The following is a 27413-nucleotide window of genomic DNA, read 5'->3' as shown; positions in this document are numbered from 1 at the left end:
GGTTTCTTTCTCAGTCCGCTGCGGAGGCGCGAGCGGTGGGTCCCTCTCCCGGCCGGGGCGCGCGTGTGCCGCCGAGACAGCCCGTCAGCCGCGGGGTTGCGAAGGAGGAGGAGGAGGAGACGCCGAAGACGGAGACGACGCCTTGCACCGTCCTGGTCCGCGGGGCTGCTCTCTCTGGCTCGCCTTCTGCGGCACCCTTTCCACCCACCCACCCCGGCACGCACGCACACGCACACCCGCCAGCCACCCCGCAGCAGTCCCAGCTCGTCCGGCCCGGCCGCCGGGCTGTGTCGGGGCCGCCTTCCGAGGCCTTCCCACCCCTTCGCCTGCGCGGCCGACCGGCGGCCCCCTCCGCGCCGACGCCATGAGCTCGGGCACGCCGTACATCGGGAGCAAGATTAGCCTCATCTCCAAGGCGCAGATCCGCTACGAGGGCATCCTCTACACCATCGACACCGACAACTCCACCGTCGCCCTCGCCAAGGGTAGGGCCCGAGGAGGAGGAGGAGGAGGAGGACGGGGGGGGCGCGCCCGAGGGAAGTTGTGTGTGTGTGTGTGTGTAGGGGGGGACGCCTCTTCCTCGGCCTCCTGCCCCCCCTCCGCACACACACACACACACACACACACACACAATGCGGGGGCGGACGGGCCCCGCCTGCGTCCGGTGTTCCCGAGGGGCTGGGCGGGGAGAGCCGATGGCGCAGGGCGGCCACGACGACGGCGGCGGCGCCGCGGGATTCGGCTTCGCTTCCCCGCGCGGCTCTTTTCTTCTTGCACCCCCCCCTCCACCACCCCACTTGCCCGGGGGGGGAGGAGAAAGGAGGGAGGGGTGGACACGAGCGCGGGTCGTCGTTGTTGTTGTTGGGGCTCCGACGCGGGAGGGCCGCAGCTGGGTTGCAAAAAAAGGGGGAGGAGGAGGAGGAGGAGGAGAAGAAGAGCAGCCCGGAGCTCAGCGGGCTCTGGGCTCCCGATCCGCATCCCTTTAAAGGGGCCGGCGCGCCGCAGACCTGCAAAGGGAGGAGGGGGGGAGCGCTTTGCAAAGGAGGTGAAGGTCCGGGGAGGGGAGGGGAGGGACGAGAGCCGGGGCTGGGGTGTCTGTGTGTGGTGTGTGTGTGTGTGGAGTGGGGAGAGAGAGAGAGAGACAGCGAGGGACCCTTCGCTTTCTCGTAGGGCTCCCTTTTTAGGCCTTCCAAAGCTGGAGGAGTACACGAGACCCTTTGCACGTCGGTGCTGGAAAAGGGAGAAGGGAGTTTGAATTTCGGGGTGGGGGGAGGAGAGAGAGAGAGAGAAGAGAGGGGCTGTCAGGTACAAAAACGTTGGCCTCCTCCTTAGGGTGATTTTTTGGGGGGAGGAGGAGGAGGGGGGGAAATATGGAAAACTCCCATCACTGCCACCCCGCTGCAACCTGCTTCTTGAACCCGATTTCAAACGTTTCCTTTTGAGGAGCTAGTCTGGAAGATGGGGCTCAGCCTTGGTTTTTTATACCCTGCTGGGGTGCTGAGGAGCGGAGGAGGAATTGGCTGCAATCCGCTGAGCAAATGGGATTGTTTGGGGTTTTGTAAAGCAAAGTGACTCCAGAAGATGGTAGAGGACAGGAAGGCCTGGAGGAACATTGTCCATAGGGTCGCGATGGGTCGGACACGACTTTGCAACTAACAACAACAACAAAGCAAAGTAGCGGTGTAGTAAAAAGCTGCTGGTGACTTCAAGGGCCGGTCACGTTTTAGCCTTCGGTACCGGCTCTGGTTCTGAATGGTTTAGGATTCAGTCTGCCATGCAAGTATTAGCCAGGTGTGTTGCTTTGTTAAGCTGTAGTTTTGTGAACAGTGGGGCAAGCAAGTTGTGCGAGCAGTTCTTTTAACTTCACCATTTCCAAGTCTCGTGGGCATGCGGGATCCTCACATTGTTTGATTTCAGTAAAAGCACTTGTGTTGGCAAATTTTCCATTCTTATGTTTATGTTTAGAAGGTTTTAGAAAGTTTCTATTTCCAAAAGAAAAAAAAATATGGATGTTCCATACTGAATAGCTCTAATGCTGCTTACCTTGGGCAGTTTAAGAGTTGGGCAGTTTAAGAGTTGAAACAATGTCCCTGAAAAGCATTACATGTAGACACAGTGTTATATGGACTGGATGTTTATAAAAGCAAAATACAGTATAGCAGATACTGCTTGGTTAAAATGTTTTGGGGGGAAAGACATATTTTGTAATAGAAGGTAAGTTTACATCCAAGGGGAGAGAAGTCATTCAGAGCTTACAATTCATGTGGAAATTTATTACACAATATTTTTCTAAAGAATCACTATGTAATATTGGGGATTAAATAGAAATAATTTCCCCATCCTGACTCTTAAAAAAAAGGGTACTCGGAAAGGGTGAAAATGACATTAATGGAAACCAGAGAGTCAAGATGTGCTTTGTGCAAGAATGTCATCCTGCTAAAATGTTTTTCATTTATTTTAGGAATATAGAAAATGCATTTTATTCTGGAAAATGAGGTAGTCTGTGTCTGTTGCCAGCCCTTGTTCCATTGTTAACAGCATAACTGCACTCTCCCAAAAGTACTAGTTGGCCATTTATTCATTTGCTGTTTGAAGTTAGTTAAACACCAATGAATATTTGGTTTTATTCAGCTCCCTCCCCCTCTCACTCAAGAGAACCATGAAAAAGCTTTGAACGATGATTTAATGGAAGACTTGGTAAGAAGATTCCTATTAAATTTCCACTTTTCCGCAACATTATTGCCTGGTGAAGTAAACAAAGCTAGAGTTGAAAGGACACTTCTCCAAGATTGCTGTACAAAGGCACAATATAGCACTGAAGTCCCATTCTAGGAGAGGCAGGCTAAGGGGGTCCAACGCTTTATAGTGTTGGCCTATCCATTTTGAGCCAGTTTTATTATTTTGTAGCTTAGAATAAGAAGGTGACTTAAAATTTAAACTGTGCTCCTGAAGTTTATTTTATTTACTAAAGATTTGTGAAGAATATGAGCACACACAGGTACCAATTAATGCGTACTTGTGTACATGTGAGCAGAGCGCGTAGTCATGTTGAAAACACGATCAATTTGTTCTGTCTTTGATGTGCGTGATCTATCTAGTCATTTTGGGGGGGCGGGAAATGGGAATTGCTTTGTTAATAGTGTGGACTTCTAGAACTGTAATGCTAAGTTTTCTAGAATGTTTTTTAGGTCTAAAGTCTGTGTGAAAAGTCAACCAAAACTTTTGAGAATATTCTTTAGTTAAGGTCCTCCAGAGAATGGGTGTCTTCTTTCCTGTCCTTTGATTGTTTTCAAATCAGCTTTAAACTTTACTGAGTAATACTCATCGGGGCAAAGATATGGATTATGCTTGATTAATGTTGAATCTGAGTAACGTGTGGCTATCCTAAACTTTCTTCTCTGACCTCAATTCGCCGCTCCTTTTGGCCGTTCAGTTTCTTAGTGGCACATTCTGGAAGAAAAATATAAGATGCCTAAGGAACAGTGCTTCATTTCTCTTTTTGATTTCCAAAAGTTCTTTTGGAAAAGTTCAGATTATACACAGAAGCAGATTTTCTTTTAACTCAAGAGCGTTTGATTTTTTAGCAGCTCTGGCTTTATCAGTTAACTACAGGGTGTAATGTTGGGAGAGAGGTGTGGAGAACCAATTTTTAGCTGTGATGTATAGTGGGGATATTTATAGGATTCTAGAATATTTGTCATTTTGCCACTAGAAAAAAATACCCAGAGTTGTGAAGCCTTACACTTGGTAGCTTTGCTGTTCCGGTAGAGTTACCTGAAGTTGTGAAGCATTTTTGTGTAGTAATATTAGTTTTCTTTTGTTCCAGTGAGGAAAAGCTGAAGTGACCACACTTGGTTCAGAAGCATCCGTAAAAATATCCCCCCATCATTTATGTTAGAGGGGGGAAAATTCAAATGGAAAAAGGGCCTTTGAAAAAGTGTGTGTCTATAAAAAATTCAGAACTAAAACACCATGGCCTCCAGCGAAGGAAGCATTTTCAAATATTGCATTAAAATGAGTCCACACGTAAGAACATACTGCTCAAGAAATATGGCCTTTGTGGAATGGCCATAAATGGTCTTCAAACTTGGCAACCTGGCTGACTGAGGAATTCTGGGAGTTGAAGTCCACAAGTCTTAAAGTTGCCAAGTTTGAAGACCCCTTGGCATAGACTAAATGCTTAGAAAGCACCAAGGATTTTGAATTAGCTTTTTCTGCAGAGACAGACCAAGGATTATCTGTGGATGCTGTTGCCTGTTTTTTGTCTGTTTGTTAATATAACTCAGAAGATGGCAACATGTTCCTTACTCTTCCTATTTTCCTCATAACAAGGTGAGTTGGGCTGAGAGAGTGTGAATGCCTCAAAGTCATCCAACCTAAAGCAGGACTAGAAGCCATAGTCTCTTGGTTTCTACACCAGCACCTTAACCAGTTACACCTACATGCAGCCTGGCTTAGTTAGATCGTTGCTCCAGTTGTGGACAGGTTGACAGAACACAATACTGATAATGTTATGTAATCAGGGAGAAAGTTGAGAAACTTTTAGGTGGTTGCCCAATCAAGCACAAGCTATTGCAGAAGAAACGAGTCCTCTAAATCAGCGGTCCCCAAACTGTTCTGGCACCAGGGACCGGTTTTGTGGATGACACTTTTTCCACGGACTGGGAGGGGTGGTGGTTTTGCATGCAACGTAGATCCGGCGCATGCACAGAGGAAGCTTCACTCACTCACCTGCTGCTTGCACGGCTTGGTTCCTAGCAGGCCATGGACCGATATCAGTCTGTGGCCTCGGGATTGGGTACCCCTGCCCTAAGTTGTGAGGGGCTGTCATAATTTTCTTAGCTCTCAAAAGTTGTGGCAAAATTATCTAATGGCTGGCTGCATTGATTTAACCCAGATTCTTGGAGTTATTAATGTCTGTGAGATGGCACCATTTAAAATACCATCAGAAAAGAATGGACGGAATTGCTTAGGACTTTTAATCCTTAATTAGAGTTTCAGAATTAGCAGCCTAAATTCCAGGAGCCTTGTAGGGGAAAGAGTTGTTAGCATTTTTGCTAGCCTGTTGGAACTTGTGATTTCAGAATAGTGAAATCATTTAGACCAGGGGTCCTCAACCTTGGCCAACTTTAAGACTTGTGGACTTCAACTCCCAGAATTCCCCAGCCAACCCAGACTTGGAAGTCCACAAGTCTTAAAGTTGCCACGGTTGGGGACCCCTGATTGTGGCCAGAAGCTGCCTGTCTATAGAGATGAACTTGAATAGTCATCTAGACTAGAGTACCAAGTTTTTAAATAAACCAGGAATGCTGTATCTCTGAGACTGGAGATACTACCGTAATTGCATGTTTGCCAAGGTCCACCAATTGCTGGCAGCTGGTTTGGCACGCTGGATTGATTAAAGAAAGAGGGCTTACTCCATATTCAGATAAGATGGCAACTGGATTAAAATAGAGACAGGAACCATGGAGAAGTCAGGCATCCTTTGGAACCAATGTAGACAGTAACTCATGCCAGAATTCAGCCATCCCTATCATATTATGAATCAATATTATCAATCCTCTGCCCTGCAAGAGTATAGGCACATGTCTTTTCAGAATGATCCAATGTTTCTCAACCTTGGCAACCTTTAGACGTGGATTTCTGGCTGGTGAATTCTGGGAAATGAACTCCACACATCTTAAAGCTGTCAAGTTTGAGAAGTATTGGGATGATTAGCGCTGAGCTTTTATATGGAAGGAATTACCAGCTTCTAGAGAGAACCTAGGTCAATTTGAGGCAAAGCTCTTTTTAACTGAAGTTTTGGCAAGGCTAAAACTAGGCAAAGCTTTTACAGCATTGTTTCTGTCATAGGCATCGGCTTCCAGTAATGCAAAAAGTCAAATCCCTTTGGGAAGTGGCTGAAATTTGCTAATTACTCCCTGCTTCCTGTGGATCGTGCAAGGGGAAAAAGGGACTTTTTGAACGATATAGGACAGTGATGGCGAACCTTTTAGAGACCGAGTGCCCAAACTGCAACCCAAAACCCACTTATGTATTGCTGGGTGGGCGTGGCCCGTTGGGTGGGCATGGCTGCGGTGGTAACGGCACACTGGGTGGGACTAAAAAATTCAGTCAATCAATTCCAACTTTGTGAGATCTTTATTTTTCCCGCAAGAGGTTGAAATTGATTGAACCTTTTTTTTTTTGCACACGGTGGAGGCCTAAAGTGAAAAGGTTTTATAAAACCCATCTGAAGGCCTAGGACTGGGGTGACGGTGCGCGTGCCCACAGGGAGGGCTCTGCGTGCCACCTGTGGCACGCATGCCATAGGTTCACCACCACAGATATAGGATATTTGGCGTCCTTCATGCGGTCTTAAAATATTTGAACACTAAATATTCTCAAAATGAAGCGCTATAAAAACAAGCTAAAAATAAAAGAGGGGAAAAATGTGCCTTAGAATCCATTCCAGGTACAGAGGCATTTTGTATACTGTTAAAAGAATCTTCTCCCGGTGAAGCTGTTGTTGATTCTGTTACAAAAAGGTGAAAAGAAAAAAAAATTCTTTAACCAAAGAATGAACAGTTCTTCTCCTTAGTTAAAAACAAGTTCTTGAGACCCAAAACGGAGAAGAAAAGGCAGTTAGGCCCTTTCCCTTAATGTTTTGTAAAGATTTATAATGTTGTGAGAAGCAAAAACATAGATATGTAAAAGAAGAAGCAAATCCAGATAGAGGTAGCCCTCAATGTACAACCACAGTTGGGACCACGTTTTCCGTTGCTAAGTGAGTTCCAGCTGATTTTACCACTTCCTCCCCCCCCCCACACACACACAGTTTTTAGTTGAATCACGTGGTCAGTAAGCTAATCTGACACTCTCCATTAACTTTGCTTGTCAGAAACTGGCTGGGTTTCAAATGGCAAGGACATGACTCCAGGCTGCTGTAACCATCATAAATGCTCATTGCCCCAATTTTGATTACTGTGGGGGATGCTGCAATGCTTGTATGTTACTTTTTCCAGTGTCTTTGTAACTTTGAACAGTCACTAAGTGAAATAGTTGTAGGTCGAGGATTACGTGGACTGAGAAATGCAATGTGGTAACAGAAGAGTGCATAAAATCCTTTTGAAATGGCAGGAACAGGCTGCTCAGTTGTCTTTAAAAATTAACCTATTAGGCCTTCTGGGTGTGCTAGATTAGCACCACTTCAAAGATTTCCAGAATCACCTCTTTGCTAAACAAGAGTTCTCTAGGATTGTTAAGTCTACCTATTTGGGGGGAAATAGAAGCAGATTTAGTGCTGAATGCTGCAAAGCCCTCTAGTGGCCAAACAGTGTCTGTGCCACTGGGATTTCCCCCCCCCCCATCATAACAGGAGCTAAGAAATTGATTCAAGTCTGTAGCTCTTCCTCCCCATGGAAAGACATGTGGAAAAGTAAAATACTGTGTAGTCGCTGAAGAATGCTGAATTCTGTTTGCAAATCCTCATTTAACCTCGATTGTTTTAACAGCATACCTTTTGATCCTGAAGGAACTTTAAAAGTGGATCCTTCAAGCAGCAGGATTGCTCCATCTAAATCAGGGGTGTCAAACTCAATTTCATTGAGGGCCGCATCAGCATTGCGGTTGCCCTCAAGGGGCCGGGTGGGTATGGCCAGGGTGGGTGTGGCCTACTGGGTGGGCATGGCTAGAGTGGGTGTGGCCTACTGGGTGGGTGTGGCCAGCTCTGCATCGTTCGCATCAAGGGTGCCTATGGGGGCCTGGGCAGGAGTGGGACAGATCTGAGGGTCTCTGGCAGGAGGAGGGTCTCTGGGCCAGGGCCGAGGCAGTGGGGGCCGTTCCCTCACTGTTTCCAGGATGGCTTCGCGGGCCACATGAAACCACTTCGCGGGCCGGATCTGGCCCCCAGGCCTTGTGTTTGACATGTCTGATCTAAATTTTGTGTTCTAAACTAAGTTTGAAATGAATCTTTATTTCTAGAAGAGGAGACTCTGATTCCGTATTTTCATCAAAGCCGGGGGGGGGGGGGAAGTCATGCATTTTTAAATAAAGGTTTGGATAATACAGTTTAGATCTCATGCAAAAATATAAGACTGAGTGACTTTGGGGTTTGGGGCCCTTTGAACCTTCCACTTTGGTTCTGAATGGTCTTGCCACTGCTTCAGAACCAGTGTGTAATCTGGGGGTTCTTTTGGACACACAGCTCCTGAGAGAGGAGGAGCAAGAGGCAGCCTAGCTTAGGAGATCTTTGCACAATTTTCATTTGTGTGTCAGTTGCACCCCTTCCTTGACCCGGATGCTCTGCTCAGTCACTCATGTCCTAAGGGACCTCCCAATTGGATGACTATAATAAACTCTATATAGGGCTTCCTCTGGTGCAGAATGTGCACCAAAATCAAAAGTGCTTATTATTTGGCACATGTGACATCGCTGCTCTGCAAACTGCATTGGCTACTGGTGTGCTTATGGGTGCAATTGAAGATGAAGGTAGTCACCTTTAAAGGCTTCCGTGACTTGGGCTTTCCCTGGCGGTGCAGTTTTTAGAGTGCAGTATTGCAGGCTAACTCTGCCCACTGCCAGCAGATCGATTTGACTCAGCTTTCTACCTTTCTGAGGTCGGTAAAATGAAGACCCAGATTGTTGGGGGCAAGATGTTGCCTCCGTAAACCACTTAGAGCATGGGTGTCAAACTCAATTTCATTGAGGGCCGCATCAGCATTGTGGTTGCCCTCAGGGGCTGGGTGGGCGTGGCCTACTGGGTGGGCGTGGCTAGAGTGCGTATGGCCTACTGGGTGGGCATGGCCAGCTTTACATCGTTCGCATCAAGGGTGCCTATGGGGGCCCAGGCAGGAGTGGGACAGATCTGAGGGTCTCTGGCAGGAGGAGGGTCTCTGGGCCAGGGCCAAGGCAGTGGGGGCTGTTCCCTCACTGTTTCCAGGATGGCTTCACGGGCCGCATGAAACCACTTTGCGGGCCGGATCCGGCCCCTGGGCCTTGTGTTTGACATGTCTGACTTAGAGCAAGGGTCTTGAAACTTGGCCCTTTGATGACTCGTGGACTTCAACTCCCAGAATTCCTCAGCCAGGCAAGCTGGCTGAGGAATTCTGGGAGTTGAAGTCCACGAGTCATCAAAGGGCCAAGTTTCAAGACCCCTGACTTAGAGAGTGCTGTAAAGCACAATGAAGCAGTTTAAAAGTCTTAAGTACTGTTGCTATTGGGATGGATTATTTATGGGACCATCTCTCCCTGATTTCTTTCTGTCTGTCCAATCCTGTCCAGCAGTAGGCCATGCTGTGGGTCCCCTCTTAAGTAGTGTCAGCTGGGATCCAAGAGGGGAGCCCCTTTTGCAGTGGGGCTTGCCCTCTGGAATATCATCCCTCCAGCCATTAAAATTGGCCCCAGCCCTACTGACTTCCTGCAAGACCTTGAAAAGTTGGTTCTGTGCAGTAGCCTGGGGTTCTGAATGTGTAGTGGTGCCTATTTCCTGTTGTGGTACCTGGTGTTTTTGTAATTTTCTTCTGGCTGCTCTGAATTTTCTGTGGGCTTTTTGTATATGAATTGTGTTTTTAGTATTAGCTGCACATCATATAAATTTTAAAAAGGAATGAATGAAGGCTACAGTCAAATTTATTAAAGCAGATTGTCATTTTCAGGCTTCTGCAGAATCCTGAAAAGAAAGTTATATCTGCTTCAGGATTTCATTAACTTGAAGGATTGAATCCTTTAAAACGGAGGAAAACTATTATTTGTCAGGTGAAATCATTGGACTGAGTTGTGCTCAGTTGAGTACCACAGACTTGTGCGCAGGGCCCTATGGGAAAGTATCATAACTTTGTCTGATGGACTCTGTTGCAGAGATTCTGTTGCTAATGTTTTTGTTGGTCTGTCCTGGATGTGATAAATTTGTTTTTACCTGCCTTCAACAAGTAAAGATGTAATAGCCATGATGCCATTCTTCCTAATAGAAGAGGCAATAATAGCACGCTATGAAAGCAATAACGTGTCCTGGACTTAGAATTAAAATTGTTCATTCAGTGACTATTCAGGCTGGACAGAGGGACTTATGGCCCCTGCCCAAAATTCCAAATGTTGCACTGCCCCGCGTCATGTGATCAAAATGACGGCGTTTGGAAGAATGCATGCTCTTACAACTTTGGGACCTCTGCAACCTCTCCCCGTTGTGGGCTGGAAGGCATCAGCCATCTAGAGCAGAGGTCTTCAGAAGTGGCCCTTTTATGATTTGTGGACTTCAACTCCCAGAATTCCTCAGCCAGGCACGCTGGCTGAGGAATTCTGGGAGTTGAAGTCCACAAGTCATTAAAAGGGCCACATTTGATCTAGGGCCACTGGCATGCAAGTCTCTTCCCTCCCCCCACTAGTCCCAAGAGGCCTGGGCCTTCTCCCTGTCCCATCTCACCCCGCCTCATCATTTTGCTGGCCAACTTTCTGTTCCTGGTCATCCTTGAGAAAGATTTGCCTCTCTACTTCCCTACTTTCTATCTGAGCCTCACATCAGCTGGGCATGGCTGTCAGCAGCGGCAGCAGGAGGGGGACCCAGGCATGGTGGGGCAGGAAGAAGGCCCAGGCCTCTAGGCAGTTGGGGAGGGGGTGTAGGAGGCCCACATGCTAGCGGGCCTAGCTGGGTGAGGTCTTTCAAGCCATAACAGGTTTCTCTGTGCCAGGCCTCCCTCCACCCTGAGGCACACCCCTGTGCAATCATTTTAACAACCACATCTGGGGAGAATTGGAGCTGTAGTTGTTAAGGGAGGCTGTCCCATGCGTGTCTCACTAAACGATCACAACAATTTATGACCAAAATTCCAGGCTTCGTTGTCTTAACAACCCGGGCGGGCTATGATTACGTTTAGGAAGGAAATAAAAGAGGCAAAGCTTTTAACACACTGGCTGCATTTGAAGAGTTAACTGGGCGTTAACTGGTTCAGAGGCGTATCTTGAACACACAACCAGACCTCTAGCTTTAATCTGGCAGCAACAGATATGGATGAATGTGGAAGCTTGTCAGCTGTAGTGTGAAAACAAAGGAATCTGCTGCTGTGTGAATGAAGTGCTGCTGATTTGATTCAGTTCAGCCTAATGCCCGTGCCATTTTGGTTCTCGAAAAAGTGAATCCTATTATTAGGCCATGCTTTTTGTGTGTGTGTGGAACAACTCCTTGATCTTCCTGTCCAAATGTGTTTCTCCTTCCACCCCCATTGTAAACAAGTTTTGGGATTGAGAATTACTGTCTTAAAAAAATACCAGGCTTTTTTCTTTTTATGTTGAATAAACATTTTGCTTTTCTCTCCGTGTCAAACTTCCTTGCTAATTGCTCCATTCTGCAAGGGTTGGATAGGCATGATTTAAAGAAAACTGAGGGATGAATTACTTCAGTATTTGGTTTGCTTCTTTCTTCAGCCCCAAATTATATGGTTTCGTTCCTGCAAGTGAGCAATGTTAGTGAAAAACAAAACATTCAAGTATAATTTTGAGTAATCTACTTATTTGAAACAGGAGTGAAACTTGATATGTTTTAATTTCTGGACCACTCGTACAAAACAGCATTAAAACAGTATTTTTGTATCTTTCATTTATACAGTTATGTAGTATTTTTTAATAAGTATTTCCAGCCAATTCAGGTTTTTAAAGATAACCATATAAATGAAATATTTATTGTTCAGGAAGAAAAAAAATCATGTAAAGCCTTTGGAAAATGAAAGGTCTCTGCCTAATGCTGAAAACATATCGAATAGATCTTGGCTTTAGAATGCCTATCTAATTCAACATTCTTTTCCCACAGTGGCCAAATTGATAACTCATAACAGGAAATTAATATGATAACATCTCATATGTTCTAATAACAATAGTGAGGGGAAGATATCTCTGTGAGTGACAGTGTAAAATGTAATCCCAAGTTGCTATTATTACAGATTCTTAGTGCACTGCTAGACATGTTTAGTGTAAGATCATAATTGTACAGGTAGTCCTTGGTTTATAACGATTTAATGGCTGTTTGAAGTTACAGTAGCACTGAAAAAAGTGATTTATGACCATTTTTTACACCACTGTTGTAGCATTCCCCACGATCACATGATCAAACTGCCTCATATTTATGATGGTTGCAGTGTCCCGGGGTCATAGGATCACCTCTTGTGACCTTCTGAGAAGCAAAGTCAATGGGGAAGCTAGATGCACTTAACAACCGTATTATTAACATAACAATTGCAGTGTTTCTCTTAATAGGTGTAGCAAGAAAGGTCATAAAATGGGGCAAAATTCACTTAACAGACGTCTCACTTAGCAACAGAAAGGTTGGGTTCAATTGTGATCGTAAGTCAAGGACTACCTTTAGTCATGTAATCTGTACTCTCAAAATATGGCTTAAAAATAGATCGCATTCTATCAGCATAAGTGTTGGATAAGATTCTTGGAGGGAACATTAAACGGGATACCCTGTCACTCGGCCACAATTTGCCCCACCTCCTGGATTGGGGAGAACGCATGGAAGAGAAATAAGTTTCTTCCATTACTGTTTGGATTAGAAAAAATTGGGAAATTGTCAGTTGATAAATTTTCCTGCGCAGGCGTTATCTCAGTTCCAAAGCAACAATACAGTATGACGGAGAGGGGGAGGCAAGAGGCAGCCTTTAATATTGGTCAACAAGTGCTAAGAACGACCACTTGGTAGCCAGGTCCGTATAAGTTCTTAACAAATACTAACTTGTGCTGATGACCTTGCCTAGTTTGGTGATGAAGCATCTGCAAGAAAACAACCCAAGCTCAGAGAGCGCCAAGGGACTCCCTCAATTCTACCCTGAGCTACAGATATTTTCTCCTATCAATACTAAACTCGCATTTTGAAAAGTGATAGCATAGCTCAAAACATATGGCCAAAAGAGACGTTGATATAAGGAGGGTGTGGGGAAAAAACTGGCGAGCTCAAATACTAATGCTTGAGTCTTTCTTCAAAGTGCGCTCATTTGGAACAGAAGATCGTCCCACGGATCGTCCTGCTCCTCCGAGGGAGGAAGTTTATGAATATATCATATTCCGAGGGAGTGACATTAAAGACATCACTGTATGTGAGCCTCCAAAAGCACAGCATAATCTGCCCCAAGATCCTGCTATTGTCCAAGTAAGTAATTCCACCTGGAATGTATAAAAGTTTCTTTGTCAAAATGTCAGAACAGTAAAAAAAAATACCATTAGTAGGCGTATAAATTCAACTGGGCCTACTGATAAATTCTAATTCGGTAAGATTGACTATAGTGTTGCTTGCAATGTTGTCTAAGATTAAATTGGTATCATATCTTTCTGTTAAATGTAGTGCTCACGGAGAAGAACAATAAAATTGCAAGTGAAGTAGAGAATGAAAACATGAATACAAACAGCTTAACCACAGTAGCATATTAGCAATCTTATTAAAACCTGCTTATCTGCTCTGGCACAGGGATAACAGAAGTGAAACTAGTTGTTATTCCAAAACTATAGAGTGTGATTAGGAAGATTATAGCGATAGTACCAGACTTACATATATCCCATTCCACAGTGCTTCATAGCCCTCTCTAAGTAGTTTACAGAGTTGGCATATTGCCCCCAACAAACTGGGTCCTCATTTTACTGACCTCAGAAGGATGGAAGGCTGATTATCTCACATATTTCCACCAAGGATGTCCTCCGTTGTGACGGTATAAATGCGGTCCTCTCCCAATGAATTTACAACTCCGACAGATCCTAATGGAGAAATATTGTAGGTGGCCTGACTAGAACAGGTTAGTGAATCATTTGTAACATGGAAATCAGTTGTTCCCTATAATTGGCTAATGTCAGTCTTTGGCTGGTATTTCCGAACTCATTTGAAAAATCACCCTTGGTCAAGATATTGCTTAGAAAACCTGACATATTTCAACACAGCGATTTCTGCAGATTGGTTTGGTTAGACTCCTAGTCTTAGTTATGCAAGAACAATATTAGCCATTTCAAAACAATCTGAACATTCAGGTTTGAATGCAGATGCACAGTATATTGGAGTTTACTTGTTTCAGGAGCATAAATGAAAATAAGAAACAAATACTTCCTGCGTTTTAAGGTTTTTCAAATGTTTTGTCTACTATTTGACTAAGTTGCTATTGTTTGCCACCATGTTATTAATTTCAGACAGGACTTGGTTTACACACCGTGATAAACCAGCCATAGTTAACAAACTGCAGTGGCTATTTAAATCTAAAATATAATGACTATTTACCTACAGTGCTTATGAGGTCAGCTTAAAACGTAGCAAACTGCATTTCCATAAGAATGCTACCCTTAGTTATTGCTCATCTTGGTTTCTTTTGTGTGGTTTAATCTGTTGTGACACCTAATCCATTTGATTAACAGTTTAGTGTATTGAATCGGTGCCCACATTAAGTCTGCAGTCAATGTGAGATGTTTCACTTTTAGTTTAAATATTGTTAGCCATGTTTTAGGATGTATTCGTTTGCAAACATTCATAGTGAAATGGGAGTTAAGGTGAAATCCACCTGATCTTAACGGCAGTACTGGTCCTAGACCAGGGGTAGGCAACCTTGGCTCTTTTATGACTCGTGGACTTCAACTCCCAGAATTCGTGGTCTCCCAGTTCCTACCCTGGTGTCTTCACCACTCTTTATTAAGATGATAATACATAATTCAAGTTAGAGTAGTTTGATTTTCATCTTCAGCTTCATGTGGAGAATTGATCCTATTCTACAGCTGAATGACTCTTTCCTCACTTGATTTGTAAATTGATGGTTACAAGGATTTCCCTTTTTTCCCCCTTGCAATACTGTTCTTTTCACAACATCCAAGAGATTTATGTTATCCACCAGATATTAAAATTGCCTGCCAGCTTGACATTCAGCATATTCAGCAGCCAGACCACTTTTGTCTTCTTTAGGGCATAATATGTGTTAATCTTTGCATGTTTTCTTTTAAAAAAAATATAGATTTAATGACAGTGTTTGTGCCGTCATCCATATTGTTTTCTTCGTTTTGCTCAGGGGAGCATAATTGTTTAACGTTCACTTTTTGCAGTCGTCTCTCAGCTCTGCGTCTGCATCCTCTTTTCAACCTCATGTGCCTTACAGTCCTTTCAGAGGGATGTCATCCTACAATCAGCTTGCCGCCAATTCTTTGATTGGCCAGCAGTATGCAGCATCTCTTGGTTTAGGTGAGTAAATAAAGATCTGCCTGTCACGGAGATGATTGGTCTCTGGGCTGCACCATTTAATGGTGGACTACATATCCTCAGAGAATGGTCTTCTGAGGGAGAAATACAGGTTGATGAATAAGGGGACAGCGTTATTTTTTTTAAAAAAATAATAATAATTTATTTCAAAGCATTGCAGGAAAACATTTCATTTTGCAACTCTCCCATCTGAAGACATCCCACCGTAGCACAGACTCTGGTGCGTAGAGTGAGAATTAGACTAAAGGTGCATTGAACTTGGGCCATTTCTAGGTTGTGGAAAGCCTAGCCTAGCAAACACCAGCGTCTCCAGAAGTTACGCTTGTTGCTTTATGAAAAACCTAACTGCTTACTGGTTTTCAAACAAGGTTATTAAGTGAAGCTTGTTCAACTAATCCACTTTTAGACAGGCTACTAAAAATGCACAAAGTAATGAATATCAGTTTGAACCCTAACCCTAGGATTCCTTCCTCTTTTCAGTCCATCTGAGCAGTTACTCTTTTAGGTTTTTCGTAAGGGGTAGATGAATTGTTGGACTCTGTTTTCTACACGGACACTTAACATACTTTTGGAAACAGGAATTTTCTCTTTATGTACAGTTCTGAGCAGTGTGAAAATTTACTCACGTTTTCACCGTCGTTCAGGAAAAATAAAGTGCTCGCTGTTAAATTACAAAACGTTGGGGTTTTTTTGCCCATTTCTTCATTTCTGTCCCTTTTATTAAAGTATTTCTGCATAAAGTGAGCATGTGACGTGCAACGTACATCTGACGGTGGGCAACTTAACCAGGACCCGTCTTGTTCCCTGGTCAAATTCTTCCAAGTTTCAGAACTTTTTTTTTTAAAAAATAATTATTTATTTATTTATTGGGACTTATATGCTGCCTTATCTCCCAAAGGACTCAGGGCGGCTAACAACAATAAAATACAAGAGAATACAAATATTAAAATTAAAATTAAACTATATCTATAGCCCCAATAAAACCTTAAAACCAGATTAAAAACCCCATTATCATCAGTTCAGGTTGGCCTGTTGGAAAAGAAATGTCTTAAGGTCACGACGAAAGGACCGGAGATCTGGGGTCATCCAGAGCTCCAAGGGAAGCTGATTCCACAGGGCAGGTGCCCCCACAGAGAAGGCCCTCCCCCTGGGGGTCGCCAGCCAACATTGGCCGACGACACCCTGAGGAGGCCCTCTCTGTGTGAGCGCACAGGGCGACGGGAAGTCGTTCCTGGCAGCAGACGGTCCTGCAGGTATCCCGGGCCTAGGCCATGTAGGGCTTTAAAGGTAAGAATCAGCACCTTAAATCTCACCCGGAGAGCAACCGGTAACCAATGCAGCTCACTCAGGAGGGGTGTAATATGGGAGTATCGGGATGCTCCCATCACAACCCGCGCAGCCGCATTCTGCACCAGCTGAAGTCTCCGGGTGGTCTTCAAAGGCAGCTCCATGTAGAGAGCATTGCAGCAATCAACACGGGAGGTAACGAGCGCATGACTGACCGTACGTAAAGCATCTCGGTCCAGATAGGGGCGCAACTGGCGCACCAGGCGAACCTGGGCAAATGCCCCCCTGGCCACGACTCCAATATGTTAGCTGCTTAAACCTTCTCTCCTCAAGTCACCTGGATGTCAGTACTGCCCTGTGTCTCACCATTCTCCTCCTCTGCTTTTTTTCTTCTCCTCCCTTGTCTTGTCTTTCTAGAGAAGCTGGTAAGCCCTCCAGCGTCAGCCGCTGCTTCCAGTCCTAGCACTTCTTCATCTCCACAGCCAGTTTCAGAGCCTGACATGTCATCAGAGCCACATCTGTTGTCTTCTAAGGGTAACAGCAGCTTGAGGATTCCGAGTTTTAGAAGAATTATTGCACGGTGTTCGCAAAAGCTTTGTTTTTGTTTTATTTTTTTATTTTTATTTTTTTTAAAAAAACAACAACCCCTTTCTTCTTCCCAAACAGAGTAACGTGTGCAAGAATTACTGCAGTAATTATTTCTGAAAGCCTTTTGGTGCACTTGCTTCCACTTCAGGTATCAGACGGATAGACCGAACAGGAACTCGCCTTTCTTAGCCACTCATTTTCACGTTCTGAGGTGAAAAACCAGACAGAAGGGAGAGTGCAGGGCAGAGCCAGAGAAATTTGGGAACGTAAACACACGGAGAACAAGCTGTGGCAGATTTGGAAGCCTTCTACTTTGCAAAAAAATAGTCCTGTCTGTGCAACTAAGAGAAGTGGGGGGGGGGAGAGGGGGAAGAATAAAAATTAAAGCTGGGAGAAATTATTCCCTACAATGTTTAGTGTATTGGCAGGTGATAGGACATCCAGAAAGCAATTCATTGTACATGGGCACGTGTTGTGAATTCCTGGCTGGTGTTGGAACGCAGTGGCTTAACATTTGGTAAAACGGTTTGGCCAGACAAATTACGGCCTGGAGAATTTGGCATCCTGACTAAGTTGATGGGCCCGGAGTTTCCTCTTGCTCGAATTCTGTGGCAAGCGTGCGAGGCCAGGGCTCAGCAACGGGTAGGTAATAGTTGGGAAGCAGAGGACAAGTAGCAACCTCTTTGTTCGGTACTGAACATTTCTACAGTAAGATTTTCCGTCAGAGAGTCGATTCTTGTTTTCTTCAGGTGATTATATTATTATTATTTTTTTGCTTTCTAAATGCCTTTTGGTGCATTTTCTTGAATAATGTTCAACACCGGTAATGCTCGGCAGCGGGGTGGGGTTGGTGGCATTTCCTTCACACTTCCTCTTGAATTTTGGATTGTCTAAAGCAGAGGTCAAGAAAGAGCTATTTGAAGTTGCAAATCTCCTCAGAATCATATTTGGGGGAAGCTGTGAGTGGCTTTTAAGTAATGGACGTTTTCTGGATTTCTTGCATTGGATATTCAGAAAAGGTACTGCTATTTTGTCAGCTGGGCATCTTAGAAGTTATTTGCAGCTCTAGAATTTTTTTTTCCGTCTTCAGGGCCATTTAAAAAAGGTTTCAAGAGGTTTTGACGTAACACAAGCATTGCACAAATATATCAATCAGAATAGAGCTGGAAGGGACCTTGGAGGCCTTCTAGTCCAACCCCTTGGTCAAGCAGGAGACCCTATACCATTTCAGATAAGTGACTGTCCAGTCTCTACTTAAAAACCTCCAGTGGTTTTTTTTACTGCTTTTACTTTTCAAGCAGTAACTTAATATGTAACAAGCCTGTAAGCATATACCTGTAGGGGGGACGTGGTGGCTCAGTGGGTTAGGACGCTGAGCTTGTCGATCAGAAGGTCGGCAGTTTGGCGGGTCAAATCCCGAGTGCCGCGTAACAGAGTGAGCGCCTGTTACTCGTCCCAGCTTCTGCCAACCTAGCAGTTCGAAAGCACGTAAAAAATGCAAGTAGAAAAATAGGGACCACTACGGTGGGAAGGTAACAGCGTTCCGTGCGCCTTTGGTGTCTAGTCATGCCAGCCACATGACCATGGAGACGTCCTCGGACAAGCACTGGCTCTTCAGCTTTGAAACAGAGATGAGCACCGGCCCCTATAGTTGGAAACGACTAGCACGCATGTGCGGGAGAACCTTTACCTTTACCTTTTAAAGCATATAAAGGTAAAGGTTCCCCCGCACATGCGTGCTAGTCGTTTCTGACTCTAGGGGCCGGTGCTCATCTCCGTTTCAAAGCCGAAGAGCCAGCGCTTGTCCAAGGACGTCTCCGTGGTCATGTGGCCGGCATGACTAGACGCCAAAGGCGCACGGAACGCTGTTACCTTCCCACCGTAGTGGTCCCTATTTTTCTACTTGCATTTTTACGTGCTTTCGAACTGCTAGGTTGGCAGAAGCTGGGACGAGTAACAGGCGCTCACTGTTACGCAGCACTCGGGATTTGACCCGCCAAACTGCCAACCATCTGATCAACAAGCTCAGCGTCCTAACCCACTGAGCCACCGCATCCCTTTATCCAAATCAGATTTCGTGGTTCAGATCTAATTTTCAATAATTTAGTTACTAAGTGGTTGGACTTCATCTTACTGTAGAAATGTATATCTCTGTACAATTGCCTACTGTGTAAGTTAGTTTCAAGTACAATTATGTTGTGGTTGGTTGTTTTTTTAAAGTAGATATGTGGGACCCAGACAAGGTTTACAGATGATTCTATTTTTTATAATTTGTTTTCTTGCATATGATCTTTCAACCAGCACCACAGTAATGGAATACTTGATGGGAAAGAGATGAACTTGATCGTAAATCATAAAGAAAGAGTTATATATTCAGTTAACTGAATTCTGCAGTTGAAGAGTTACAGGAATCCATGTATATCTGCATGTCATAATTCCCTTCCAAAACAGAAGCTTGCAGTGTCCTTAGCGAGAACCTTGATCTTGCTGTGTTTTTATTTGCTTCACAACTGCTTCCTGCTGTTATCAGAGTTAAAATAGCTAGAAAAAAATACTAAATATAAAATTTAAGACCTGTCAAGAGGACTTGTCAACTCAAGACAGATCAGGTCAAGAAACCATCTCTGAATTATTGTAGTTGCTTTTCTAAATCCTTTCTTACGGCTCTGTTCCTCCCCCTTAAAAGGCTTTTGTAACTTCCTGGTGTCAGCTCCTAATTCTTTTACAGGGACATAGGCTGAAACCTTGTCTCTTTCCTCACGGAGGCTTTGTTGAGTTTGCTTTTATAACAACTGTCTCGCAGGTATTCTAAATTTGCATGTTTTGAGTGGAGTGGCTTCCAAATGACTTTTTTTTTAATGTGGTATCTGCGTTAGAAACTATTTTCCCAGATAAAGAAACCCATTGAAGTCTAAATGATTTTCTTCTGAAACACACCGATTCTGGTAAAAGTTTGAATGTGTGCCCTCCCAAGAAAAGCTATGTTTTCCCTTGAACCAGATTATTATGGGATGTTTAGATTTGCTGCTTTTAACTTTACTGGAATGGATAGGTCCGATCTGCTAGCAAATTCCCGTCTGTCTGAAATTGGTATGCTTTTATAGGGGTACCTTTGAGCATCGGTGGAACTTTAATGCTAGCTGCCTGTGTCAAAAGTTTTTGGTATGGTGAGGAATCCGTGATTATAATCACCTGACGATCAAGCAAGTTACCCCTTTGTAAATGTGGGCACATGCGTATGTCACTCTGAGCAATATTCCTTGTTTGGCTTTGGCTTAGCACGCTGCACTTATCCAGTCAATTGTAACTTAGTCAAAAGAACAACACTTCAACTTCCGTGTGTTGTGTGATCCAGGTCTTTCCATTATGTCAATACTCACATCTCTGTGTGAAAGAGCTTAACTTTCAGACTTTCTTCCCAAAGATTCAAAGTGTGTGATTTTCATCTAAATCAGAGCACCTGTCGGGTTTGGGGTGAAATACGCACAGCCAAATTTATTTATCCTGTTGAAATGCTGCTATTTGGGAACTATAAATGGAAAATGGAATTTGTGCCTTGTAGCATCTCCATCCGTGCGGTGTTCTTGATCAGTCGCTAATGCTTCCTAGAGTAAGCCACTTTCAGGAGAGGATTCCGTTTCAAATCCTTTTGACAGGATTTGAGGGGGAAGCCAAAATCTCTCTTGAGCACAAGTCAAGTTTGGTCTGAACGAGTGTAGGGGCTACTGACATTGCTTGGTTTCTCCCAGGTGCCGCTTTTCCATCTGTTCATTCAGTGCGCAAAAGTCCAATGGTGGAGCAGGCTGTTCAGACTGGCCCACTGGATAACAGCTTGAATCCCAAAAAGGCAGTCAAAGCTCCTCCAGCCATTCCACGCAACACCCGTCAGATTCAGCAGAATAACAAGACAAATGGTACTGAAATCTTTTCCTTCAGACAATATGCCAGTGTTTTAAATTAATAATAATTGGAACTGCCATCAGCTGTTGCCTTTCAGCATCTTGGCTCTGTGGAGTGAACAGGTTTTCCTATTTTGTCCTAGATATAGTTGACCCACCACCTGTGCAAACGCAAGGGCAGGTGAATGATGAGAATAGAAGGCCCCAGAGGAGGAGATCAGGTATGTTACCTGATTGTAAATTGTCCAAAGTAATTGAATTTAATTCTTCAAAGCAACTGAATTGCCCTCTTCTGCATTACTTCTGTAATGCCGCCTTTCACAGAAGGATAAACATTAATTATTCCTAATTAATTCAGTATATTCCTACTTTAGTTGAAGGCTAGAACAGTTCAACATCTCTGCATGAAAAACGGAATTACCACGAGAGGACATCTCTACAATCCACAAGGACCTGAAGTCTTGTGGAGTAATATGGCTTGGGTAGGGTTAGCCTAGGAAGCTGTGCTGCTCCAGGAGAAATGTTTCAAATCTTAAGTCAAAATGTAAAGATGAATTAGGATGCAAGAACTTGTTTCTGTAAAGTTCAGGAGAGTGGAAGTTGTTAAGCAAAATAGTCCTAAATTAAATAGAATTATTTTTCACTATGTTGGAATACAGGTAGCCCTCAACTTACGACCAGAATTGAGCCCAAAATTTCCATTGCTAAGCAAGACAGTTGTCAAGTGAGTTTTGCCTCATTTTACGACCTTTCTTGCCGCAGTCGTTAAGTGAATCACTGGTAGTTGTTAAGTTAGTAACACAGTTGTGAAATGAAATTGGCTTCCCCATTGTGTCTTAAGGGCACAAAAGGTGATCACATGATCCCAGAAAACTGCAACCTTCATAAATACATGCCAGTTGTTGAGCGTCCAAATTTTGATCATGTGACCATGGGGGATTGCTGCAACAGTCGTAAGTGTGAAAAACAGTCATAAGTCGGTTTTTCCAGTGCTGTTGCAACTTTGAATGATCACTAAGAGAATGGCTGTAAGTCGAGGACTACCTGTATAACAAGATTCAGAAGCAAAATTTCTTGGAAGTTTCTGATTTGATGGATGCCTTCTGTTGAGCGTAAGGAGATGTCTTGTCAAATTCTAGGTATTCATGCCAGTCAAGTATTAACAGAATGAGAAATACCAGATCAGCCAGCTTGCTGGCATCACTTCTGTGGCATTCAAATGATGTTGAAAAGCACAGCATTGTGTGCACTGCCTTAAGCAAGGAGCATATGAGGTCAAGCCTTGCTTTGTCTAAAATTAAATGAATTCTCGCTAGGAGATTGTAACCTCTTCTGTTTAGGAAATAGAAGAACTAGGAATCGTTCCCGAGGACAGAATCGACCAGCTACTGTGAAAGAGAATACCATAAAGTTTGAAGGTGACTTTGATTTTGAAAGCGCCAACGCGCAGTTCAACCGAGAAGAATTGGATAAAGAATTCAGGAAGAAACTTAATTTCAAGGGTTAGTATTTGGGCTGTTTCTTGTATCCCAGTCCCCCACTCCTTAATATGGGTGAAAGAAAACTTCCAGTACAGGGGTTTCTAAAGTTGGCAACTTTAAGACTTGTGGACTTCAACTCCCAGAATTCATCAGCCAGCCATGCTGGCTGAAGGATTCTGGGAGCTGAAGTCCACACGTCTTTAAAAGTGCCAAGTTTGGAGACCCCTGATCTAGTACCAATATAGCTTGTTGCATATATGCACATTTTAAAATAATGATTCCTCCCCCTAACCCTTATCAGATGATAAAGTTGAGACCGGTGAAGATAAGGGAGAGCCTACTATGGCTGCTGAAAACTGTGATGGCAATCCAGATGAAGATCTACTGGGGCCCAACTGCTATTATGACAAAACAAAATCTTTCTTCGATAACATCTCATCGGAACTGAAGTCTAGGTAACAAACAGTAACTCTCGCAGCTTTATTTTATCTCTTCCACGCTAATTTTATTATTTTATTTATTTATTTATTTAATTAGTTTTCTATACCGCCCTATTCCCGAAGGACTCAGGGCGGTTTACAGGGCGATATTTAAAAGACAATATAAAATTAAGATTAAAAAATAGAATTAAAAACAATTAATTAATAGCCCAACAATAAAACAATGTTAAAACTTAAAACTAAAAAACCCCTCAGTCCAGGCCAGAAAGATCGAAAAGCCAGGTTTTCAGGTCCCGGCGAAACGAGCGCAGGTCGGGGGCAGTCCAGAGTCCCACAGGTAAATCATTCCAAAGGGCAGGCGCACCCACAGAGAATGCCCTCCCTCTGGGGATCACCTGCCGGCATTCCCTGACCGGCGGCACCCTAAGGAGACCCTCCCTATGGGAGCGCACAGGACGATGGGAAGTTGATGCCGGCAGCAGGTGTTCCCTTAGATAGTCCGGACCCAAGCCATTTAGGGCTTTATAGGTCATCACCAGCACCTTGAATCTTAATGTTTTTTGTTCTTCTATACCCCAATGTTGAGCAGGAATTTGCTTTTCAACAAATGAATGTCCTTAAATCTGCAGTCCCCTGGTCCTTGTTTCAGTTGCAAAGGAATGCCTTTCTCAGTTTTGTACTATATTGTAGATTTTACCCACAGCCCTTCCCGGATTATTGACGCCATGCTTGAAAAGCCCTAATTAAGATTTTAGCGTGAGAGAGAAGCAGGAAAAAGAAGCCAAATGTATATAACATATTCTTGGCAGGAAGTAACCCATAAATACTGCTTGGTTACCGAATCCTTTATCCCCAATTCATCCTTCTGAAATTACTTGGATCTACAGTACATGTTTTGGAAAATTCAGCCACAACAATATGATTTGAAAAATTACAAACATAAAGCACACTTTATATTTTGTGACCTTTGTGTGGGAAATGATGCGATGGCTTTAGTCTTGCTCTTTGCTGGAGTCAAGAGCTTTACATCGGGAAGTTAAAGAGAACTTAACTGTAACAAGAGAGCTGGTTACTTTTGTTTTTTAGTTCGCGACGTACAACATGGGCTGAAGAGCGGAAGCTGAACACAGAGACATTCGGTGTTTCTGGACGATTTCTCCGTGGCCGCAGTTTTCGTGGGGGATTTCGTGGTGGAAGGGGGTCTGGAGCTGTGCGGCGAAGTCAAGCCACTCCCAGAGTTGGTACTGGAAGAGTTTGAATTCTGCAGGTAAGTTACAGAATTAAAAGTATTTCAGGTTCAGCTTTCTTAATAGAGCAGCTGGGATGAATGAAGAAAATTAAATCGTTTGCTTATAATGAGTCTGTTCCTCAAAAGTAACTAATTAGACTCTTTGGGGGATATTTAAAGTAGCGAAATAGTTGCTTTTACAGTAGCCCAAGCTTTTCTCACAGGGAGAATTTTTCAAGGGCTTTGTAATCCTCAGTTTATGACCATAATAGAACCTGCCCGTTAACGGTTATCAATTTTGGATCATCCATAAAGTGGATCGCCCACGTGACTGACCCCCGATTTTACGACCTTTTTTGTATTGGCCATTAGGTGAATACGTGATTATTAAGCAAAGGCCACCGTCATTAAGTTGCTTAAGACGGGACATTTTTATGCCAAAAGTAAATGCCAGGTTTTGGTGGTAACGTCCTCAGTCACGGTTGCATGACTGGGGTGCTGCAAATGGTCAGAAACGTGGGCCAATTGCCAGGCCCCCAAAATGCAATCACATGACCGGGAGTGGCCATCGACTCTTCAGAAACAGATCTTATTTGCAACGTTTGGGACGTCTGTTGTAACTTCAGACTGTCACTAAGTGGAGGGACTAGCTGTACATAATTAACCTTTAGGACTTAAAATACTTTCAATGTACTTTGAAGGTGATATCAATCAATAAGTCAATCAGAATAGAGCTGGGACTTTGGAGGCCTTCTAGTCCAACCCCATGTTCAAGCAGGATACCCTATACCAGTGATGGCGAACCTTTTAGAGACCGAGTGCCCAAACTGCAACCCAAAACCCACTTACGTATCATTGGGTGCCGGTTGGGCGTGGCCCTTTGGGTGGGTATGGCCCTTTGGGTGGGTATGGCCCTTTGGGTGGGCGTGGCTGCAGTGGTAACGGCAGACTGGGTGGGACTAAAAAGTCAATCGATTCCAACTTGCGAGAACTTTTTTTTCCCCGCGAGAAGTTGAAATTGACTGATCGATTGAACTTTTTTTGTACACGGCGGTGGAGTCCTAAAGCGAAAAGGTTTTATAAAACCCAGCTGAAGGCCTAGGACTGGGGCGATGGCGCGCGTGCCCACAGGGAGGGCTCTGCGTGCCACCTGTGGCACGCGTGCCACAGGTTCGCCACCGCGACCCTATACCATTTGAGACAAGTCTGGGAATCGTAAACGCCCAATGCCCTCAAATTCTCCTGTTCTTTCTTGGGAAAAGGTTAACAATGTCTCCTGTGCCTCCACCCCTTTCTTATTCATTTGAAGTAAATGAGCATCCAGCAGTCTTTTAGATAAAAGTGTCAACTTGCAGCGAGAGGGGCAGCGAACAAATTGAATACATTTATTGTATATTTGAGAAGAAAAAACACCATGTCTCTCGTTTTTATTTTTAGAGCTTTCAACCCCATTGCTATGAAATCATGTACATAGGAAGGAGGGAACAATACAAACTGCTGCACTTAAAAAAGAATGGGTGGATGAAACTTGACCTTCACAAGCCTGAATTCAGATGGGATTGTTGTTAAGTCTTATCACAGCAGATGGGGGCAACTGGGATTACTTCAACCGGAGTGTGCTCAGGATCCACCGAATCAAGAAGTTCTCTTTTTTTTTTTCTCCCTCCCAATTTTTCTCTTTTTGCGGGTGAGGGTCTTTTGCAAGTAGTGCATGGAACCTGTGCTGCTTCTTTAAGTTCTAGCTGCTGTTGTAGTTGAACACGGCGCAGCGCTTGTTCTATTCCTAAAGAAAGGGATGCAATTCTGAACTCTTCAAAAAAAAAAAAAAATGAAACCAGTGACTTAAATGTGGAGAGCTGACAAGTCTGCTGGCATCCTTCTGACTTCTGTGCTTTTCTCTTCACCTTCCTCATCCTCCCCCCCTTTGGAGCAGATTGTTTTGATGTCTAGAAACCAATTCTAGTGCAAAAAAAAATATGTTGTGTGATGTAGTGATGGGATTTGTTGCTGACCATGTATCTGTAAATCCTGATTTGCCCCTCGAGAAATCTTTCTTTGGAGAGTTACACACTGCAGAGTTGCTTGGAGTGCTGGTCACCCCTCAGAAGAATTAGTTATCTCAGACGGATCCGGGATGAATGCCATGGTCGATTTTCTAATGATGAAGCCGTTCTACGCCACTGCGAATTTTCTCTCGGCGGAGAAAGCGAAAACTCACATCATGCCCTTTCAGCAAAAGTTTGAGGGATCTTTTTTTTTAATCTCTCGATTTAAAGGGGAAAAGTTCCAAGCTTCATGTGGCCTCAAAATGCGAGATGCAACTTGTAAATGAAGCTTGGGCATTCAATAAATTCAGTTGGTCTTATCATCCTCCAACTTTATAAATAGTTCGGTTTTTTTGCTTGTTTTTAAAATAGTTGTGGAGGATAGGAGCACACAGGGATTATACACTTGCATGGAAATTGGTCAAGCCTTTAGTAATAGGTTTGTGCCACTTTTGTTTATCTTGTAGAAATATTTTGTTGAAAGGCTTCCGTACTGGAGGCCATGTCTCCTCCCTGCCTCCCCCATTTCCATGGCTCCCCTAGGTCTTGCATTAAGTTGGTGTAAAGCTTTGAGTTTCTTTTGTAGGCCTTCATCGCACAGAGTGACACGTTGTGGTGAGGTCGCATTATGGAGTCATGTAAATTGTAATTATAAATAAACATGTAAATGTTTAACCATTCTCAGCTTTTTGGTTTTTTTTAAAGTTTTCAATCAAAGGGTTAGGCAAACTTGCAAAATCAGGATGATGCTGCATTTAGGATGCCCAGAATTAGATACATGATTTCTCATGTTAAGAAAAAAAAACACGCATGTGCATGCAGCCACATTTTCTGCTTGCATCAAAAGCACTTTCATACAAGTAACATGTTAACTGCATGTCATTTATAAAGCTTGTTCTTTATTGCTGAAGTTTCAACATTTTCTCCTGGAAGCCTAGCGACTTGCTCTTTAATCTCTATTTTGAAACATAAATACTTCTGTCTGGATAAAAGACGCTGAAAAACTTGGTGAATAAAACTTTTAAAATTGGTCTGGGTGTCCTTTTAGGAAAACCAATCTGAGGCCAGCAAAGTTTGGCAGTTTTAAATAGTTAACATTTATGTCTTTATGAAATATAACCTTATGCTACACGTTGCAGTTCGCAGGGACCATCTGAAAGAAGAGCAAAATGGTTGCTTAAGAGAGAAAAAAAGTATCCTTGCAAAGCACACACGAGCATGTAATTGAACAAAATAGACAAGGTCCATTGAGTGTCTT

The 27413-nt window shown here is 43.7% G+C and overlaps 1 protein-coding gene across 2 annotated transcripts; it reads left to right on the top strand.

Moving 5' to 3' along the window:
• The first annotated feature begins 2 nt into the window (after positions 1-2).
• On the top strand, positions 3-26835 carry LSM14B (LSM family member 14B). 2 transcript variants are annotated; one of them, XM_081323888.1, is made up of 10 exons: positions 7-485; positions 12951-13114; positions 15034-15169; positions 16892-17008; positions 20812-20976; positions 21105-21182; positions 22302-22463; positions 22744-22897; positions 23969-24149; positions 25548-26835. In XM_081323888.1, exons 1-9 carry the CDS (start codon positions 365-367, stop codon positions 24138-24140), a joined length of 1269 nt encoding a protein of 422 aa, XP_081180014.1. In that variant the 5' UTR covers positions 7-364; the 3' UTR covers positions 24141-24149; positions 25548-26835. The 2 variants fall into 2 exon arrangements, with proteins under 2 accessions (XP_081180013.1, XP_081180014.1); XM_081323887.1 differs by lacking the exon at positions 21105-21182 and having other exon boundaries at positions 3-485.
• The last annotated feature ends 578 nt before the right edge of the window (positions 26836-27413 follow it).

This window comes from Vipera berus (genome assembly GCF_964194415.1).
Source record: "Vipera berus genome assembly, chromosome: 3".
Lineage (NCBI taxonomy): Eukaryota > Metazoa > Chordata > Lepidosauria > Squamata > Viperidae > Vipera > Vipera berus.
The sequence above is the reverse complement of the archived record's forward strand: the minus strand, read 5'-3'. Positions and strand labels throughout refer to the sequence as shown.